This window comes from Podarcis filfolensis, assembly GCF_964270895.1.
Source record: "Podarcis filfolensis genome assembly, chromosome: 4".
NCBI lineage: Eukaryota > Metazoa > Chordata > Lepidosauria > Squamata > Lacertidae > Podarcis > Podarcis filfolensis.
Genome location: NC_139607.1, coordinates 99,399,037 through 99,419,531, shown reverse-complemented (window position 1 = coordinate 99,419,531; position 20,495 = coordinate 99,399,037). Strand labels below are relative to the sequence as shown.

The following is a 20,495-nucleotide window of genomic DNA, read 5'->3' as shown; positions in this document are numbered from 1 at the left end:
TACAGGGGTAATGTGGAGAAGTGGCAGAACATCTCCTTGGAATGCAGAAGGGTAAACAAACAAACTCCTGTGTTGCAAAATGTGACTCTGCAATATCAAAAGCAACACGGTGGCCAGAAACATTTACAGTAAAGAAAACTTTATGGAATAATGCAAAACATCAAAACGATCAAACTGAAGTCTCTGAAAGTCCTTGAATAAGTCACATTGCCAGACTTTACCTGGCAGAAATCAAGCTTGTAACACTTTGTATAATCGGCAAATGTCCAATTCTGGTGTCCAACTCTGAGCTCTGCTGAACAGTGTTTCCAGATAGCAACTAATGTTTCGTTCAGTTCTTCATCAGCCAATCAGTTCAACAAACACTCGTAAGTAGAAAGATGTGTAATTTCTTCATTAACCAATCTTTCTTTGAATAGATATAATATACAGTGGTGCCTCTGGTTGCGAACAGGATCTGTTCCGGAGGCCCGTTCGCAACATGAGCAGAACGCAACCCGCAGCAGCGCAATTTGCCGCTTCTGTGCATGCACGTAACGTCATTTTGCGCGTCTGCGCATGCGCGAGTGGCGAAACCTGGAAATAACCTTTTCGGGTACTTCCAGGTCGCCGCAGGACGCAACCTGAAAAACGTATCATGAAGCAAACGTAACACAAGGTATGACTGTACATGAGAATGAAAAATACTCTGGAACAGTGCTCATACGATTATATGAGCATGGGCACTGTTCCAGAGTATTTTTCATTCTCATGTATATTATATCAATTTATGTGATCATAAAGAATGGGGAAATCAAATAAATAAATAAATAAAAAAGAAAGGTCTTCCTAATGTTTAGCCAGACCCTCCATTCTTGTCATTTGAACCCCTTGGTTCAGGTCAACTGTGGAGCAGCAGAGAACAAGCTCTGTCTGTTTCCCGGCCCTACAGATATTTGAAGTCAGTGTTGACAATTCTGAGCTAGATGAATTGACCAGAGGTCTTCTCCCTCCCTCCTTCCCTCTTAATAGCAAAGTCAGGCTGCAAGTGCCAACAGGGCTAGAGAGGCTTTTCATACAGAGGAAGGGATCATGCCTGCTCAGGGCAACTCGGTGTCCCCCTGGCCCTGGCCAGCCCAGCCCAGCCAAGGCTGAGTGTGCTCAGGAGACCTCCAGGAGCCACAGAACATCGGCTGTCATGGAGTGGGGGAGAAGGAGGAAATAGCGTTCGTCTGCTTGGGCTCCTTGAAGCTGAAGATATCCTGGAGAAAGTCAAAGGGAGTTCCTCCTTCAGACTTTGGGTCTACCTAGCTCAGCCTGGCTCACAGCATCTCTGCAGGGTTTCAGCCTCAAGTCTCTGTTATGTACTGAGTTGAATAGGATCCAAAATGCAGCAGTCTGATTGGTCCTAGAACAATAGGATCCAAAATGCAGTAGTCTGATTGGTCCTAGAACAATAGGATTCAGAATGCAGCAGTCTGATTGGTCCACAGGAGCCACCCAATCCAGCTCCAGGTGGAAGTGAATCCGTAACCTGATTGGCCTACAGGAAAATCCTGGAATTAGCCAATCACGTGGGGCCCATTGTGTAAATAATGTATATAAAGCAGACATTCTGGGGGAACTTCCATTCCTCCTCACCACTATGAGCTGAATAAAGAGCACGAAATCCACTCTCGACTCAGAGTATATTTCACTGCCGTTGCCCTCCACTCACTCTCTCTAGCACAGCTCAGATCACGGAATAGAACTGAGTATATTTCACTCAGAGTATATTTCACTCTCTCAGCCCTCCCTAGAGATGCCCCTGGGGATGAAAGGCTGGGGCCTTCTGTATGCAAAGCAGATGCCCTGCAACTGAGCTGTGACTCCTTCCCTGTCTGTGAAAAAAAAAAGGTCTTATATAATAAATGTTCATAAATGTACCAAGCAAACACATACATCAATATATAAACCACATGTCTGAAGCAGCACAGGAAAACAGCCCTGAAACAATTTTGACTCCCAAGCTGACCAAATGTTTTCTCTGCAAGGTCAAGGAAAATGGAAAAGCCTCTCCATTGTCTTTTCCTTCACAAATCCTGTCTTAAGGGTATGTCTGTGTATGAATAGGGTGAGCCTGTGACCTGGCTCAGGAATAAAGTATTTATCATTATAAAAGGCTGGCCAGGCTCCCCAGCCTATCCAATCAAGTAAGCATTAACAGGTAACCTACCAGACAGGAGGTAAACAACGCACTCAGATTTCTGTTGTAGACCACCCTTTCTGTGATGTAGGTATGATGCGTCTGGGGGGTGGTCTTGAGCTACACCCCTTCTGTGATATATGATGTTTCTGGGGGGGTCTTGTACTTCAGGGTGGGCAATTTAAAATGTCTATATAAGGGTGGGCACACCTGGGTTCTGGGTGGTCCTCCTTTCCTGCATGTGAGGGGAGCACCCTGTTGCAACAGTTCAATAAAGATCAGGCTTACGAGCTGCTTTGCTTCTCAATATTCTCTGGTTGGCCTCTGTTATTTCCTCCAACCAATGGAGAACCTGCAAAGGACTCTATAAGGGCTCGTGTCCCCCATAAGGGAATAAGGGTAGATTTTCGTTTATTACATCTGGAACACTGAGCAGGAAGATTCCCGTTCGGGAAAGGGTGTATTGCAATGGACTTCCTGGGTGGCTTCTAGTCAGTTCTGAAGCTGGAAGGTCCCATCCGCATGGCTTGGACCCAGGCTAATTGAAAGACTGTATCTTCCCCTACGAGTCGACCTAGGCTCATAGATCTTCAGGGGAAGAACTGATCTCACCTTCACAGGCAGGCTTGGTGGGGGTGCAGGAGAGCACCGTTGCAAAAGTTGGGTGCCACCCCCCACCTTCAGCAAGATTCCAAGGGGTCCAAGGCCCTCACACCAGGTTTGTGTTCCTTCAGATAATTGAGACACGGCAGAAGACTGACACAGCCTTAAGAAATATTGTTGATTCACGTATTTACACCTTCTATCTGCATGGAGGGGGTCCTGATCTTACAGCGTGGTCCTTTCAAGAGGAGCTTGTCCCCCCCCCCCACAGCAGTGAAGCCCTAGACTCCAAGGCATCTCTCCCAGCCCTTCTTGCTAGAAACCCTTGCTACCAGTCTCCCATTTTCCTGTCACATCAAACACCCAGTTCCCCTGGCATCCTTCCAACCCCCCAGTCTCTGTTCACACCTCAGGGCAAGGGGGAAGGACAGTTATTCTCTCCCGTTGCCAGTGGCTCTCAATGGTCCCCTCTCGTTCCTAAACGGCCCTACCTTGGCCAGGTCTTTTTGTGTAGGCTAACCCAGGAATTCCTCTGCAAATCATCATTCCTCCCAAATCATCAAAATCCTGCCATTTATTAATTTCTAGGGTTTAGGGGGTCCCCCATTTTTTTTTATAGCAGGGCCTTGTCGGTGGTGGCTGCTCCCAGACAGCTTTGGAAGTCCCTCCCTGGAAAAGCTACCGTAAATTGGCTCCTTCCTTGTCCTTTCATGGGCAGGTAAAGACTTTCTTATTCCAACAGGCTTTGGGGGACTGGCTTTAAAGAAAAGGGCATTTAAATAGCACTGCGCTGTTTTTACCATCTATTGCTATATTAGTTTAAATCTACTAGAGTTTAATTACTCTTTAATTATTATCTTCTATAAGTTTGTATCTTTCTGCATTTTACCCGTGTTTTAATTTGAGTAAGCTGCCTTGAATCTCAGCCCAGGAAAAAGGCAGGATAATATTAGTAAGCGATAAGAAAATTCTCCACCACCCACTCCCCTTCAGTGGGAAGCAAGTATTTAGGGCTAGGCATTGATAATCAGGCATCGACCCTCTTCTTTGCATTGATGAAAGCAAAGGGCACAACAGCAAATCGAACTGAAGAACCAGGCTTTTATTCCTTCTTCCAGTTGTGTGTTCCCAGGGGTTGCAAACGCCCCTATTACTAGAGGCCACCTCCCTTTCCATGTCCCCATAAGCAGACCCAAGTTTGCTGAGGTGATAGAAATGAACAGAAGCTGAAACAATGTTCGGAGGAAGTCCCGGAAGATAAACTCTTCTTACAGGCAAGCTGGAGTGTTATTTCCTGGGAACCCGGAACGAGCGCACTCTCGCCGTGATAGAGGAAGTGGGAAATCCCAGTGCAATCTTGCAGGGTCAAAACTCTTCAGGATCAGAGAAGTCCCTTGCAAAGTTCACAGCAGGGTTGCTGGGAGGGCAGGGAAAAGCAAAACCAGGAGCGTCCAGGGCGAGAGACCCGCTCCAGCATTGGCATAGTACTTTGCCACCTCCACATTGGGGTTGCCCTGCGTTTCGTTAAACCACATCTGGATGCAGCGCTTGCTGCCCCTCGTGAAGGTGGTATATTTGTAGGAGTTGCTCCAGATCTTCTCACACAGGTCTTGTGGACTAGGAAAGACGGATTCCCACAGCTGACACTTCGACCCGTGGGGGCACTGGTTATACCCTGGAATTGAAGGGAAGAGATGCCAGGCTGAGCAAGGCTTGTCGTTCCAAGATGCTCAGCTGGCTGGGTACCCATCCCAGAGAAAGGAGGAGAGTTGCCAGGCATCAAGTTGGCATCGTAACAAAACTTAATCTGTCCCCGGCAGCTAGGACGGCCACCTTAAGAAAAAGCCCTTCCCCTAAATTAGCTAAAATGTATAAGACAAATAATAAATGTTGGAAATGTAAAGAAAAAGAAGGAACATTTTATCATATGTGGTGGGAATGTAAGAAAGTAAAGAACTTCTGGGAAATGATATAGAATGAGATGAAAAAGATGTTGAAATATACATTCTTAAAAAAACCAGAAGCATTTTTACTTGGTATTATAGGCCAGGATATTAATAGGCAAGATGTTAAACTGTTTTTATTTGCAACAACAGCGGCAAGAGTATTGTTAGCCCAGAAATGGAAGCAAGAAGAAATTCCGACGAAAGAAGAATGGCAGACGAAATTAATAGACTATGCAGAATTGGACAAAATGACAGGAAGGATTCGAAACCTGCGGGACCAGAGATTTACAGAAGATTGGAAGAAGTATATGAACTATTTGAAGAGCAATTGTAACCAACAAATTACGCTAGTAGGACTACAAGAAGTTTTGTAAGGAAAAATATATGAATTGTTACAAAGTAGAAAAAGATAGAGATATTGGTTATGAGTTTGAAATGTAATAGGGAAAATAATAAATGCATACTTAGAGATTAGATTGGAAAAATTTCAGACAGGACTGATAGAAGTAAAAAAATTGAATAAGATGTAAAAGTATGTTTAATTACTGTTGAAAATGATATGTTAAAAAACTAATAAAAATTTATATATATATATATATATATATATATATATATAGAATAAACCCGTCCCCTGAATTGACACTTCTTTTTCATTTGTTGCCTGTCTGGATACCACCCACAATTTTGAATTTGGCCAAATGATTTGGACAATTCATTTTTAAAACAGAGTTGGCATTAGTGCACAGCCAGACAAAAGCACACTTACCTGGACTGTCAAGTCTATAAGAACATTAACAAGGGCTTGCTGGATCAGGCCAAAGGGGGCCCATCTAGGCCAGCATCCTGCTCTCACAGTGGCCAGCAGGATGCCCCAAAGCGAAACCCACAAGCAGGATCCAAGCGCAATAACAACGCTGCCCTCCCCCCGGCAGTTCCCAGCAACCAGGATTCAGAAGCATTGCAGCCTCTGGGGAGTCAGAGCACAGCCATCCTGACTAGGAGCCATCAATAGCCCTCTCCTCCTCCATGAATTTGTCTGATTCTCTTTTAAAGCCATCCAAGCTGGAGGCCACTGCTGCCTCTTGTGGCAGAGAGTTCCACAGTTTAACCATGCACAGTGTAAAGAAGTCCTTTTGTGTCCTGAATCTTCCAGCATTCAGCTTCATTGTATGCCTAAGCCACCCAACGCCCCACTCACCTCTCAGACTTGGCCCTGCGATTGGGTGGAGGAGATAAGGAACTGGCCCTCTGACCTGGTCTAGTTCCACACCCTTCATTTTAAAATAAACTAGGGGCGTAGTATTACGTGTGAACCAGCTCTGTTTTGGCCAGAAGTCCCACCTCTGCAACCTAAACGGCCTCGGTCCACTATATCTGAAGGAGCATCTCCACCTCCACCGTTCAGCCCAGACACTGAGGTCCAGCTCTGAGGGCCTTCTGGCAGTTCCCTCACTGCGAGAAGCCATGTTACAGGGAACCAGGCAGAGGGCCTTCTCGGTGGTGGCGCCCGCCCTGTGGAACACCCTCCCACCAGATGTCAAAGAGAACAACAACTGCCAGACTTTTAGAAGACATCTGAAGGCAGCCCTCTTTAGGGAAGCTTTTAATGTTTAATAGGTTATTGTATTTTAGTATTTTGTTGGAAGCTGCCCGGAGTGGCTGGGGAAGCCCAGCCAGATGGGTGGGGTATAAATAAAAAAATTATTATTATTACGATTATTATTATTATTATTATTATTCTCTCTGCAGCGCCAACTGACCTTGGGACCAGTCCCAGCCCACGTGCCAGTTCTCCTTGCACGTCGTGTCATTCCGACAGTCGTTCCACCACTGCTCACAATCTTCTTTGCACAGCGGGACATCCAGGATTCTTTCTTTGCGCCAGGTCTGATCCACCTGCACGGGGAGGAATAAGTTAGATTTATGCAGGGGGTGGGGGAAGGTTAGGGAGAAGTGGAAGGGGCACTCCGCACCCAAAGATTAACGGCACAGCTTGTGGCTCAATTTTGTCAGCTCTGAAAGCCCAAGAAATGTTGTTCTACGCTGAGCAGTGAGACTCCAGGAGATTGCCCAGGTTCGGTTTCCTTGGAATGAAGGTCAGCAGAGACCGATATCTTTAGGATATCTGGTTTTATTTACACAGGTACACAACCTGGGCACAAGATGGAGGGGCTCACAGCACTAAGACCTCACCTGATCTTGCTTCTCCATTCATCACAGCTTTGGATCCAGCACAGAGAAAGCAGGTCTCTGTGTATCCAGCTTTCATAATGATAAACTGTTTAAGGAGGCATGGGGACCATCGATGGATCACTGGGGAACCGTTTTTGTTTTTTTTTTCATTTTCTGTTGCATGAGATTTTTCAACTGTCCTCATCTCTTCTTTCAATGCTGATTTCAAATCTGAAATCGATTTCCGTGTACATGCTATAGTTATCTTTCAATTTCCGACTTTTGCCTATATGAAATGTTTACACTGGGGATAAGTGGACACTGACACGTTGATCTACCCTAACCACATGCTGGTTATTATTTTGCAAACTTAATTTTTCTTTATTTTTATAGTGCTGTAACCTAAATATTTGTATTTTTCAGATCGGACCATGGCTTCTTCAATTTATACTCATATTGTACTACTTTGGCTATGTGTTTAATAAAATATTGAATTCTTGCATTGTGAAAAAGATTATGGTAAATAGTGAAAAACATGAATTGCAAAAAAACTAGAGCTTAGAGAACAAAACCAACTTCCGATATGAAATCAGCACATCAAAATTAAGTTAGAACAACTGCAGGTGTCAATGCAACAAAAATTTTGTTCCCCAGTGTTACGTATCAAACTATCACTCGTATATGAAGTCGGGTTTTGAAGTATAAGCAGTGGATTATTGAAAGATATTGGGGTTTAGACAATAAAAACAGGTGTTATAAGGCAGCAAATAAAGTAAAAAAAATAAGAAAAGGAAGGGTAAGAAGTCAAGAAGAAACTACGTATGTTAAAGAAAAACTGTGATAAATGCTTTGAAATATCTTTAGAGAATTCATAAAAATATATTTAAAACAAATTAAACTAAATAATTTTAACTGGATTTTGAATAAATGAACAATTGGTTGTTATGGTTTTGCATTTTTTCATGTTACTGCCTTCCTGAGTGGGTCATGCAAACCAGTATTCTGAATAACACATTCCATAGAGTTGGGGGATGAATTTATGGAACCAGGGTGGGGTGGCCCCCCAGAACAACTGCTGCAATTCCTTTCTCTAGACATGGAAAAATGTGGGGCACCCAAAGTCCAGCAAATTTGGCCTGGTTCTCTGTTAGGGGTGCGTGGGGGTAGATGTACACAGGTGGAATGCTGATAAATTAATAATAATAATAATAATAATAATAATAATGTTATTTATACTCTGCCCCCCCCCCCCGGCCAGAGCCAGGCTCAGGGCATCTAACACCAGTAAAATTACAGTTAAAACATAATAGGGGGAAAACCCAATTTAAAATACAGGTTAAAATGCAATTTAAAATGCAGCCTCATTTTAAAAGTAGCCCATAGATCAAAACCATAAGGGGAGGGAAACATAAGGGTCAGACCGAGTCCAAACCAAAGGCCAGGCAGAACAGCTCCGTCTTGCAGGCCCTGCGGAAAGATGTCAAGTCCTGCAGGGCCCTGGTCTCTTGTGACACAGCGTTCCACCAAGTCGGGGCCAGTACTGAAAAGGCCCTGGCCCTAGTTGAGACCAATCTAACCACCTTGCAACTTGGGACCTCCAAAGTGTTGTCATTTGTGGACCTTAAGGTCCTCCGCGGGGCAGACCAGGAGAGGCAGTCTTGTAGGTACGAGGGTCCTAAGCCGCATAGGGCTTTAAAGGTCAAACCCCCAAGCCCACCTTGTTAATCCAGGGGCCCAGGTTGGGCGAGCACTCGTAGAGGCAGGTGTCCTGGATGAAGTGTCGTTTACAGGCAGCGGACATGATCCCGCAGTGGTTCCAGTTGAAGTTGTACAGGTAGGACTGGTCATCATGCGCGGCGTGACTGGTGCTATTTGTACAGCAAGCGTTTTCTTTCCATGGGGAGCACTATGGGAGGAAAGGGAAAGAGGGATGGGGGAGGAAAGGCCAACTCATCTAGCACCTCGCCCTCCCTCCCGAGTCACAAGAAGACTAGGATGTTCCACGCTGCCTTCACTCACTCAAACCCCAAGCCCTGCTTCCTAGCCAGTGGCAAATTTATTCTCATTTCGCTTGTCATTAAATTGTACACCTGTTATGTACTGAGTTGAATAGGATCCAAACTGCAGCAGTCTGATTGGTCCTAGAACAATAGGATCCAAACTGCAGCAGTCTGATTGGTCCTAGAACAATAGGACTCAGAATGCAGCAGTCTGATTGGTCCTAGAACAATGCAGCAGTATGATTGGTTGGCAGGAACCACCCAATCATGCTCCAGATAGAAGTGAATCCACAACTTGATTGGCTTACAGTAGAATTCTGGAATTAGCCAATCATGTGCAGCCCATTGTGTAAATAATGTATATAAAGCAGATACTTTGAGGGGACTTTCATTCATTCATTCCTCCTCACCACTATGAGCTGAATAAAGAGCATGAAATCACTTTGCGACTCTGAGTATATTTCAACACCTATAGAGGTACACCCCAGCTCTTAAGGCTTGGTTTCCAGACCCTAAGGAGTAAACCCTACACAAATCCAGAATGTGGTCCCTAAGGTGGTTGGATGGCACCTTGTCTGCCTCCTTCCGGCAACTTCTGCAGTGTGGTGTAGTGGTTAAGAGCGGTGGACTCGTAATCTGGTGAACCAGGTTCGTTTCCCCGCTCCTCCACATGCAGCTGCTGGGTGACCTTGGGCTAGTCACACTTCTCTGAAGTCTCTCAGCCCCACTCACCTCACAGAGTGTTTGTTGTGGGGGAGGAAGGGAAAGGAGAATGTTAGCCGCTTTGAGACTCCTTTGGGTAGTGATAAAGCGGGATATCAAATCCAAACTCTTCTTCTTCCTGCAGCCAACTGGTGTCAAACGTCTTGCTCTGCTTTCCTTCGGACCACATCAATGAGACTTGTCTAGGCAGTCCAGGAACTCCATACACACTACCCAGGATTGTGGCCCGGGGATCCTCTTGGTTATTCTCCTCTGACCCCTTCCAGAAGGATGACAACATCCTTCTTAAACCGGGGTCCCCAAAACTGGACACTGGTGGGGCCTGACCAAGATGGAATAGACTGGGACTATGACTTCCCTTGATCTGGACACTAGACCTCTGTTGATGCAGCCTAGAATAGCCTTTGCAAAAATTAAAAATAGTAAGCTGGCTTTCCTTCAGAGCTATGGCCTTGCCCAACCTCTGTTGGCTAAGACTGATGGGAGTTGTAGTCCAACATCATCAGCAGAGCACCAGGTTTGGCAAAGGCTGCCTGTTATGTACTGAGTTGAATAGGATCCAAAATGCAGCAGCCTGATTGGCCCTAGAACAATAGGATTTGGAACGCAGCAGTCTGATTGGCCCTAGAACAATAGGATTCAGAATGCAGCAGTCTGATTGGCCCTAGAACAATAGGATCCAGAATACAGCAGTCTGATTGGTCCACAGGAGCCACCCAATCCAGCTCCAGGTGGAAGTGAATCTGCAACCTGATTGGCCTACAGGAGAATCCTGGAATTAGCCAATCACGTGGGGCCCAATCGTGTAAATAATGTATATAAAGCAGACATTCTGGGGGAACTTCCATTCCTCCTCACCACTATGAGCTGAATAAAGAGCAGGAAATCCACTCTCGACTCAGAGTATATTTCACTGCCGTTGCCCTCCACTCACTCTCTCTAGCACAGCTCAGATCACGGAATAGAACTGAGTTTCAGAATCCCATTTGGGGAGAGAGCCCTACCTGCCCATGCAGCTCATCCTCTTTACCAGGCTCCGTCTTGTGATGTTTGCCATCCATGCACGTGTTCAGCACCGAGACATCAGCAGCCCCGGCAGCCAAGAGAGCCAGCAGCCCCAGCAACTTCCTGCACGCTGCCATTTCCCTGCAGATGGTGGCGGGAGAGAGAGAGAAAGGAATAGATTCAAAGAACCAAATAGCTGCAGCATCACAAGGACCCACCTGGCTTGTCAAGGCTGAAGAGGGCAGCTTTGTCGGCTGCTCTCAGTGCCGTGAACTGAGCATGTCTGGAGCTGTGATCAACATTGCCTGCAACCAGGAGAGGAAATTGCAGCAGATGCTTCTGCTCCCACCTCAGTCATCTTTCCTTAACTCTCTCCCTCCCTCCCCAACTGTGTCTACTCACCCAGGTAAGATCAGCAGAGAACTTCCCTTACCCACACTTTTGGAAACCAGTTTCCCCATTCTCAGGCTCTTGCCACTTACCATCTGGCCTGGGGCGGGGCCTGTAGCCTCATAAGGACTGCTTGCTGCTTGCTGCCCAGGAGGACTCCCCTGAGTGAGTGCCTGAGGGCCCTGCTCTTGCCACTTACCACCTGGCCCAGGGCGGGGCCTGAGAGGCCTCACTAGGACAGCTGTTACTGCCCGAGGGGCACAGAGTGTTTTTTAAATGTTTTTAACAAAAATTCTTTTGGATTTTTTGTATGTGGGGGGTGGGGGTGGGATGGATGTTTGGTTGGGCTTGGGGAATTATTTTTTATTTTGATGTTTTTGTAATTTTTACTTTTTTGTTTGTACTGTTTTATTGGGTTTCTTTGTTTGTTTAAGGTGTTATTTTGTTGTTAGGGGGAGGGGTCAGGGCTGCCGGAGGAGTGGGCCCCAGCCCACAAAATGGCTGGGGCATGTTCCACAGGGGGGATGCACTGGGACAACCGATCTCAGTGATCACGGGTAGGAGGAGGAGTTACGCTAAGACTAGACCATGTCATTACAGAGGGGGCAGGTTTAGTCGTTGTCTGAGGACTATTCCTGCCTCCGGGTCTGGTCTTGACCGGATGGATACTAGAATCAGCAAGGGATACCCACATGACCTGAAGGTGCTGCTGTGCAATGCCAGGTCAATGATTCATAAGACCACTGCCATCCATGACTTGATCATGGATGGAGGACTTGACCTGGCATGTGTAACAGAGACTTGGTTGGATGAAGCAGATGGGCCTGTCCTTGCCGCTGCTTGTCCACCAGGTTTCTCTTACGCACAGCAACCCAGGTCATGTGGGCGGGGAGGGGGGGTTGCAGTGATTTTTAGGAAGTCATTAGTTTGCACCAGGCGTCCTATTGGGAAGACCCAGTTTTCCGAGTGCATGTTCTGGAAGTTGGGCAATAGGGGCAGTACAGGATTCCTTTTGGTGTACCGACCTCCCCGCTGCACCAAGGATTCCCTGCCTGAGCTGCTTCAGGTCGTGGCGGATGTTCTCCTGGAGACACCTAGCTTGGTCGTCCTAGGGGATTTTAACATCCATGCCGACACGACCTTACAAGGGGCCGCTCGGGACTTCGTGGAAAGCATGGCCTCCATGGGGCTGTCCCTGAATAAGTCTGGCCCAACCCATAGCCGCGGACATGCCTTGGACCTGGTGTTTACCTCTATGGATGTTGGTGATCTGACACTAAGTAAAAGCGAAACGAAAGAAGTGCCATGGTCAGATCACTTCCTGGTGCAACTGGACTTCTCTGCGACCCATCCCCTCTGCAGGGAGGTGGGACCAATTCGGATGGTCCGCCCCCGCCACTTAATGGATCCAAATGGTTTCCAGAGAGTGGTAGGGGATGCTTTATCCCATGTTGATGGCCTTTCAGCTGATTCCCTGGTGACCCGCTGGAATGTGGAGCTAACCAGGGCTATTGACTGTTTGGCTCCGAAGCGCCCTCTCCGATTGCATGGAGCCCGGACAGCCCCGTGGTTTTCCACGGATCTGAGGGCAATGAAACAATCGTTGAGACGGCTAGAGCGCCGGTGGCGGATAACTCATTCCGAATCTGACCGGACACAGGTTAGAGCTCAACGTCGAGCCTACCAAGTGGCGATAGCGACGGCGAAGAAGAATTTCTTCGCCGCCTCTATTGCATCTGCAGAAAACAGCAGCAGGAGACTTTTTCAGGTGGTTCACAATTTAGCGGAACCACCTGCAACATCGGGGCCCAGTACGGGCCACATGTTCTCCTGCAATGATTTTGCAAAGTTTTTTGCAGATAAAATCGCTCAGATTCGGGAAGAAGTAGACTCCACCGTGGGAGCAGGGCCGGGGCGGGAGAGTGCTAGAGTTCTGTCTAGTCAAGTTGAGTGGGATCAATTCCAATCTGTTACCTCCGAGGATGTGGACAGGCTGCTTGGACGAGTGAAACCAACCACCTGTCTCTTGGATCCTTGCCCATCCTGGCTTATAAAAGCTAGCCGGGAAGGACTGGGCGATGGGCTTCGTGGGGTGGTGAATGCTTCCCTCCGTGAGGGAGCCTTCCCAGACCCGCTGAAAGAGGCGGTTATTAAACCGCTTCTTAAAAAACCATCTTTAGATGCGGCCACGATGGCCAACTATCGCCCAGTCTCAAATCTTCCATTCTTGGGCAAGGTGATTGAGCGAGCGGTTGCCGAACAACTCCAGGCACGCCTGGAAGAAGCGGACCATTTGGATCCCTTCCAGTCGGGATTCAGGCCTCATCATGGGACTGAAACTGCCTTGGTCGCACTGGTTGATGATCTCCGGCGGGCTAGGGACAAAGGTGAGAGCTGTTTCCTAGTTCTGCTGGATCTCTCAGCGGCGTTTGATACCATCGACCATAACATCCTTCTGGACCGTCTTCAGGGACTGGGAGCTGGAGGCACTGTCATACAGTGGTTCCGCTCCTTCCTCCTGGGCCGTGTTCAGAAAGTGGTGGTGGGGGATGAGTGTTCAGACCCCTGGGCTCTCACTTGTGGGGTGCCTCAGGGTTCTGTCCTCTCCCCCATGCTTTTCAACATTTACATGTAGCCGCTGGGAGAGATCATCAGGAGGTTTGGGCTGGGTGTTCATCAGTATGCGGATGATACCCAGCTCTACCTCTCTTTTAAATCAGAACCAGTGAGGGCGGTGAAGGTCCTGTGTGAGTGTCTGGAAGTGGTTGGAGGATGGATGGCGGCTAACAGATTGAGGTTGAATCCTGACAAGACAGAAGTACTGTTTTTGGGGGACAGGAGGCGGGCAGGTGTGGAGGATTCCCTGGTCCTGAATGGGGTAACTGTGCCCCTGAAGGACCAGGTGCGCAGCCTGGGAGTCATTTTGGACTCACTGCTGTCCATGGAGGCACAGGTCAAATCTGTGTCCAGGGCAGCTGTTTACCAGCTCCATCTGGTACGTAGGCTGAGACCCTATCTGCCTGCGGACTGTCTCGCCAGAGTGGTGCATGCTCTGGTTATCTCCCGCTTGGACTACTGCAATGCACTCTACGTGGGGCTACCTTTGAAGGTGACTCGGAAACTACAACTAATCCAGAATGCGGCAGCTAGACTGGTGACTGGGGGCGGCCGCCGAGACCATATAACACCGGTCTTGAAAGACCTACATTGGCTCCCAGTACGTTTCCGAGCACAATTCAAAGTGTTGGTGCTGACCTTTAAAGCCCTAAACGGCCTCGGTCCAGTATACCTGAAGGAGCGTCTCCACCCCCATCATTCTGCCCGGACGCTGAGGTCCAGCGCCGAGGGCCTTCTGGCGGTTCCCTCATTGCGAGAAGCAAAGCTACAGGGAACCAGGCAGAGGGCCTTCTCGGTAGTGGCGCCCGCCCTGTGGAACGCCCTTCCAGCAGATGTCAAAGCGATAAACAACTACGTGACATTCAGAAGACATCTTAAGGCAGCCCTGTTCAGGGAAGTTTTTAACGTGTGATATTTTATTGTATTTTTGGTTTTTATGGAAGCCGCCCAGAGTGGCTGGGGAGGCCCAGCCAGATGGGCGGGGTATAAATAATAAATTATTATTATTATTATTATTATTATTATAAAAAAAAAACACTAAACTTTTATTTTTGCTGGAAAACAAAGCCTTACAAAAGAAAACAAGTGCCCTTTATATGCCCACTTGACTGCTTTGATATGTGGAACTGGCACAGTTACAGGTGCCAAGAGATATCTGTTCCTTATTGCTAAGAACTTGATCTCTCAGTGTGGCAGAACCTGCCCTCTGGAACTCCCTGCTTATTGACATTGGCCAGGCACCTTTGCTGTATTCTTTGTGCCTCCTGAAAACATTTTTGTATAGACAAGGCTGCCCAGGTATTTTAAAAGGTGATGCAAGATTGAATATTTTAACATTTCAAAAATCTTAAATTGCTAATTCCTCTTATTGACAACTTTATTTTTCCCTTTTTTGTGAATGGATTTGAGTGTGTTTTACATTCAGGTGGTGAATAAATTTTATGAAATAATACAGTGGGCCTTGGGTTACATACGCTTCAGGTGACAGGCTCCGCTAACCCAGAAATAGTACCTCAGGTTAAGAACTTTGCTTCAGGATGAGAACAGAAATTGTGCTCCAGTGGCACAGCAGCAGCAAGAGGCCCCATTAGCTAAAGTGGTGCTTCAGGTTAAGAACAGTTTCAGGTTAAGAACGGACCTCCAGAGCCCCTGGCCCAAATCCACAGGAGCCAGGAAAACTGCAGCCATCGAGCTGGTTTCATTTCTATCCACTTTTTAAAATAGCTGCCTTCACTTTCTAATACATAAAAAGCAGTAACAACAATAAGGGAGAAAGACGCGAAAACAAGAAAGGAAAGATACGAGAGGAGATGAGCGGTGTTCCACAAACAGCATTGTAATTCCAGAAAATTGTCCTTCACAAGCATACTAGGCAAGAGTTTCTAAAGGAGCACCAGTCCATTCCTCCATCACTTACCTGTGCACACAGCCAAGGAAGACCCACTTTCAAACACAAGAAACCCTCCCAACAGACCTTTTATACCTGAGCATTCTCACCTGCAGCTGCTTTCTCTCTCTCTCAGGTGGGCTGGCAGCACAGCTGATGAAAGCCAAGAGCTGCTTAAGCCTTAAAGAAGCAGACTTCCCAATGTGCCTGGTTCCAAAGATCAGCCGAGAAATCGTCAGTCAATGATTGTTCAAAGGAGCACTGAGCTCCCACTTGCCAAGCGTGCCCCACCAAGGAGACAGAGAATATCGCCTCGGAAGTGCTCCAAAACATAGAATTGAAGAGTTCAAAAACACCCCAAAGGAAAGCTTTGTCTATTTGCCTATTTATTTCCATTCATGACTTAAATCCCATCAAAAACTTTGAAGCAGTTCCTCATAAAAAGCATCAGGAATAGAAACAGTTACACAATTTCATACTGTAGCAATTGTGGGATTCGGGGTGGGGGAGAGAAACAGTCTAAAACACTGTAATAAAATACCCTATTTTTCCATCTATAAGACGCCCCCATGTATATATTTTGGGACTCCAAGTTGAGAAAGTGGGGGGGAAGACTGCCCAGACATGTTGAACTTTTTATGGGGGGGGTTTCAAAAATTGCTAACCCGCAGGACCGCCACAGCCAATTGCACGCACATCGACAAACCCGTCAATTGTCTGCATGCTCACCGAAAGCAAGCGCCAATCGCACGCCCCATTGCCGCAGCAGCCAATAGCCAGCGGACCTTCCCGCACCCACCAATCACACGCAAAAACGCCACTGACAACCTCCTGCTCGCAGCAGCCACCAATCGCTCGTCCCACCTCTCCACTATCCGTATATAAGACGACCCCCACTTTTTAGCATAATGCTCCCGGCCCCTTGAGTGAGATGAGCGCACAACCCTAGAGTCTGTCGAGACTGGCCCGTACAGGCAAGGGTACCTTTACCTTTACCTTTTATACACAGAAAAATATGGTAAATATGCAATGTGAAATGGTTTCAAGTCCAATATAGATGCAGCTTGAGTTGGAATAAAGGGCAGCAGTTTTAAACTGGGGTGAGGGAGGTGAGGAGGCAATTGCCCCAAGAGGACAGTGGGGTGCATTGGTGTGAGCTGTAAAATGGGGTCACATCTCCTTATCTGCTTGCTTTGAAGCCTTAACTTTTGGTTTAGCGAGTTGGGGGAGGACAGGCTTCTCCTGCTGCCTGCCTGTTGAGTGGTGGGGAAGAGGCCTCTAAGCCAGGGGTGGTTAATTTTTTGGTGTCTCCAAAAAATTTGACACATCACTTGGGAGGATAGGCGAACTACGGTAATATCAGTGTACTGGAAGAAGCAAAGATCACCAGTGTCGAATCACTGATTCTTCAACATCAACTTTGTTGGACTGGTCATGTTGTGTGGATGCCTGATGATCGTCTTCCAAAGCAACTACTCTATTCCGAACTTAAAAATGGAAAGCGTAATGCTGGTGGTCAACAAAAGAGGTTTAAAGACTGTCTGAAGGCAAATCTTAAAAAATGTAGTATAAACACTGACAATTGGGAAACCCTGGCCTGCGAGCACTCCAGTTGGAGAACAGCCTTTGCCAAAGGTGTCATGGGTGCAAGGGAGAAATGTGCTAAGAGGAAGGCACGCTTGGCAAATCCACACCGTGATCAACTCTCACCTGGGAACCAATGTCCCCACTATGGAAGGATGTGTGGATCCAGAATTGGCGTCCACAGTCACTTACGGATTCACTACTCAAACGTGTTTATGGAAGACAATCTTACTCAGCTACGAGTGATTGCCAAAGAAGAAGAGGAAATGGGGCTGTTGCTGCCAGCTAGCCAAGCTTGCTTTTCCTATAAGTAAGCCTCACTGACAAAGCCATGCCGCTTCAGCAGCCATCCTGAAGTGTAGCAGCTAGGAATCCTGCATGTAAATCTCTTGATACACCTTTATAATAAAGCATTCGAATTAGAACAGAATTTGGAGAGAATTGTCGAGTTGGAAGGGACCCAGTGGAACCCCCTGCAATGCAGGAATATGCAGCTGTCTCTTGCAGGGATCGAACCTGCAACCTTGGCGTTATCAGTGCCACGCTCTAACCAACTGAGCTACTCTGAAGTTTTGTGCATCTTGTTTTGGCATCCCTGCAACTGGGTCCTTCGAAGCATCGGTCAACCCTTTGCCCTAGTCTGTATTTGGACCTGCAGATCAGAACTGGAGGGTGTGGCGGACCCTCAGCATATACTGTACTAAGGATGTCACCTTAAGCCCTAATCCACTGCAAAGATGCTTAGAATCGTGGACTTGGAAGGGAACCCAGGGGTCATCTAGTCCAACCCCCCCTGCAATGCAGGAATAAGTACTTCTTATGCGACTGTCAGTCTCCTTGACTGAAGTCTTTGAGACTTATAAGCATGCATGAGATCTGCTTGGCGTACGCCCAGGACCTCACGTAGCCTTCCTGGGACAAACAGTTTTATGGCTGCTAATAAACTGCACAGATCATGATGAGGACTTAGCAGCAGGTGGACTGCCTTGTCAGATCAGGCCAACGCGCACCTGAGCCTGTCCTTGATTGGCGAAGCTTGCAAAGCAAGATTCCTGGGAGATAGGAGACTTTGCTCTGTCGGTTGTGATCAGAATCAGGTATTCAGAGATAACCTTTATCTGGTTACGGAGAAGGCAGTTAAGAGTGTTATAAGAATTCTAAGGTCTCAAATATAGAATAAATGTTCATATATGTACAAGGCAAACACAAAGCAATCCTGAAGCCATTTTACTCTCCCAAATTGACCTCAAATATTTCTCTGCAAGGAGGAAGGAAATGGGAAAAACTTTCCAATTGTCTTTGGACTGTAGGAACTTACAAGTCCCTGCAAATACAGTTCAGCAAGTATCTGTTAAGTTTAATAAACTACAGTGGTACCTCAGGATGCGAACGGGATCTGTTCTGAAGCCCGGTTCGCATCCTGAAGCGAACGCCCCCCGCGACTGCACATCTGCACGTGTGCGGGTCGCAATTTGCCGCTTCCACGCATGCGCATGGCATCATTTTGAGTGTCTGTGCATGCGAAACCCGGAAGTAACGCGTTCCGTTACTTCCAGGTTGCTGCAGATTGCAACCCGAAAGAGCTCAACCTGAAGCAACTTCAACCCAATGTATGACTGTATTGATATGTGGAAGAGATTCAGGAACTAAAGTATTTACCGTCTCAAAGGAATGGCCAGGCTACCCAGAAACTGCAATCAAGTGAGGCATTATCAGGTATCCTGGCAGACAGGAGAGAAGCAACCCTCTCAAATTTCTGCTGGAGACCTCCTTCTGTGATGTATGTATGATGTTTTGGGGGGTGGTCTTGGGCAACAAAGTGGGCAATTTCAAAAGTCTTTATAGGAGCTTGTGCACCATTGTTCTGGATCTCTCCTACCTCCTTGCAAGGAGGGGAGGGAACTTTGTTGCAACAGTAAAGTAAAGATCTTGCCTCCATCCATTCATCTCTGACCAATCATGGACTTAGGGGACCCAGTCCCTTGAGGAGTTGGACAGCAAAAGCCAACCCCCCCCCCCACTTTTTCCTATAACAAGAACATTACAGAAAGAAGTGGAAGAAGTATCCCTCGGAATAAGAGCTGAGTTTGTTGGCAACCTACCCCATGTCCCAAACACATAGAATTGTGTTGTAGAGATGTCCACCCCCCCAAAAAAATCTGCTTTTCAGACCAGATAAGCAAAGTTTGCATTTGAATTTGAAAGGCCCTTCTGGCTGCTTGTAGCAGGTGACTGATTCTTTACTGTTTAGATCTCAGGATGGGACTTTCTGAATTCAAAGCATGATCTCTGCTGCTGCTGCTGCTGCTGCTGAGCTCTGGGAAGATTTTACATAACAGAGGTTAGAACTTTGGACTTTAGAGACAAATAGTGAGTTCTACTTCCAGGAAGGAGTGGGTTGCTTGTTGCAGAACCGGATGCTTTCTATTAAGGTCCAAAAAAGCAGGTGGCATCTACAGCAGCTGATTTTATCATTTTGCAATTTTGAATAAATTTGTGCTCCTGCGAGTGATTCTTCCAAACCATAGAAATGAGACCTGCCAAGGAAGCTGTTTCATCGGATCGACTCAGGCAGTTTGCTTGCTCGTCAATGAATAGGGCAGAGAGGAGAGGAACTCAGCGCATGCTTTTGGGTTGCTGTTTTTTAAGCTGCTACTTCACACCTCCTATCTGGACCCTAGGAATGACCAGTCCAGAAGAGGCTGAAGAGCACTTACGTAAATGCATTTATTTAATGATATTACAGCAGGCAGGCAGGCGAGTTGCAGACGGAGTGAAGCAAGCTGGCACCCTGACCAGGCAAGGGTTGATTTGTAGGGGGTGCAGAAGTCCAACAGGGGAAGTACGAATCTGCCCCATTCCCCTCTCACTATTATCAATGACAATTATTACTTGCATTTATATTCAACCTTTTTCTCTGAGGAGTGCCTGGCTCTCCTCCTCCTCATTTTATTCCCCCAGCAACAGCAACCCTGCAAGGTAGGTTAGGCTGAGAGGCAGTGACTGGCACCTAAGGTCACCCTGTGAGAGGTTCAGGGTCCGGTGAGGAATTTGAACTCTTCTCTCTCACAGGTCCCAGTCCAATACTCTAAGCCAGTGGTGGCCAAACTTGGCCCTCCAGCTGTTTTGGAACTACAACTCCCATCATCCACTGCTAACAGGACCAGTGGCCAGGGATGGTGGGAACTGTAGTCCCAAAACAATTGGAGGGCCAAGTTTGGCCACCACTGCTCTAACCACTGCACCAAACTGCCTCTGCCGCTTTCATGCAAACTTTTGTTCTTGTTTTTTCCTTATTAAACGTTTTTGTTTTGAGCCACATGCAGGAAGCTCTAGCAGGCGAAACAATCAGCCGTCAGATCCTCCCCAGCTGCCTCTTTCCATCCCAAATTCAGCATTTCAAA

At 47.1% G+C, this 20,495-nt stretch overlaps 1 protein-coding gene across 3 annotated transcripts; it reads right to left on the bottom strand.

The window, feature by feature from the left end:
- Positions 1–3,848: 3,848 nt before the first annotated feature.
- On the bottom strand, positions 3,849–18,768 carry LOC310760923 (folate receptor gamma-like). Of its 3 annotated transcripts, none has more exons than XM_083610173.1 (5): positions 18,751–18,768; positions 10,613–10,754; positions 8,603–8,791; positions 6,474–6,609; positions 3,849–4,442 (listed from the first exon to the last, which is right to left on the bottom strand). In XM_083610173.1, exons 2-5 carry the CDS (start codon positions 10,748–10,750, stop codon positions 4,171–4,173), a joined length of 735 nt encoding a protein of 244 aa, XP_083466299.1. In that variant the 5' UTR covers positions 10,751–10,754; positions 18,751–18,768; the 3' UTR covers positions 3,849–4,170. The 3 variants fall into 3 exon arrangements, with proteins under 3 accessions (XP_083466299.1, XP_083466298.1, XP_083466297.1); XM_083610172.1 differs by lacking the exon at positions 18,751–18,768 and adding an exon at positions 15,618–15,709; XM_083610171.1 differs by lacking the exon at positions 18,751–18,768 and adding an exon at positions 15,604–15,674.
- Positions 18,769–20,495: the final 1,727 nt, after the last annotated feature.

Excerpts from the sequence above, each read along its gene's own strand:
- LOC310760923 (XM_083610171.1), bottom strand. Across the intron at positions 8,792-10,612 it reads AGGATGAGCTGCATGGGCAG|TGCTCCCCATGGAAAGAAAA; the intron begins GTAGGGCTCTCT and ends TTCCTCCCATAG. Across the intron at positions 4,443-6,473 it reads GGGCTGGGACTGGTCCCAAG|GGTATAACCAGTGCCCCCAC; the intron begins GTCAGTTGGCGC and ends CTTCAATTCCAG.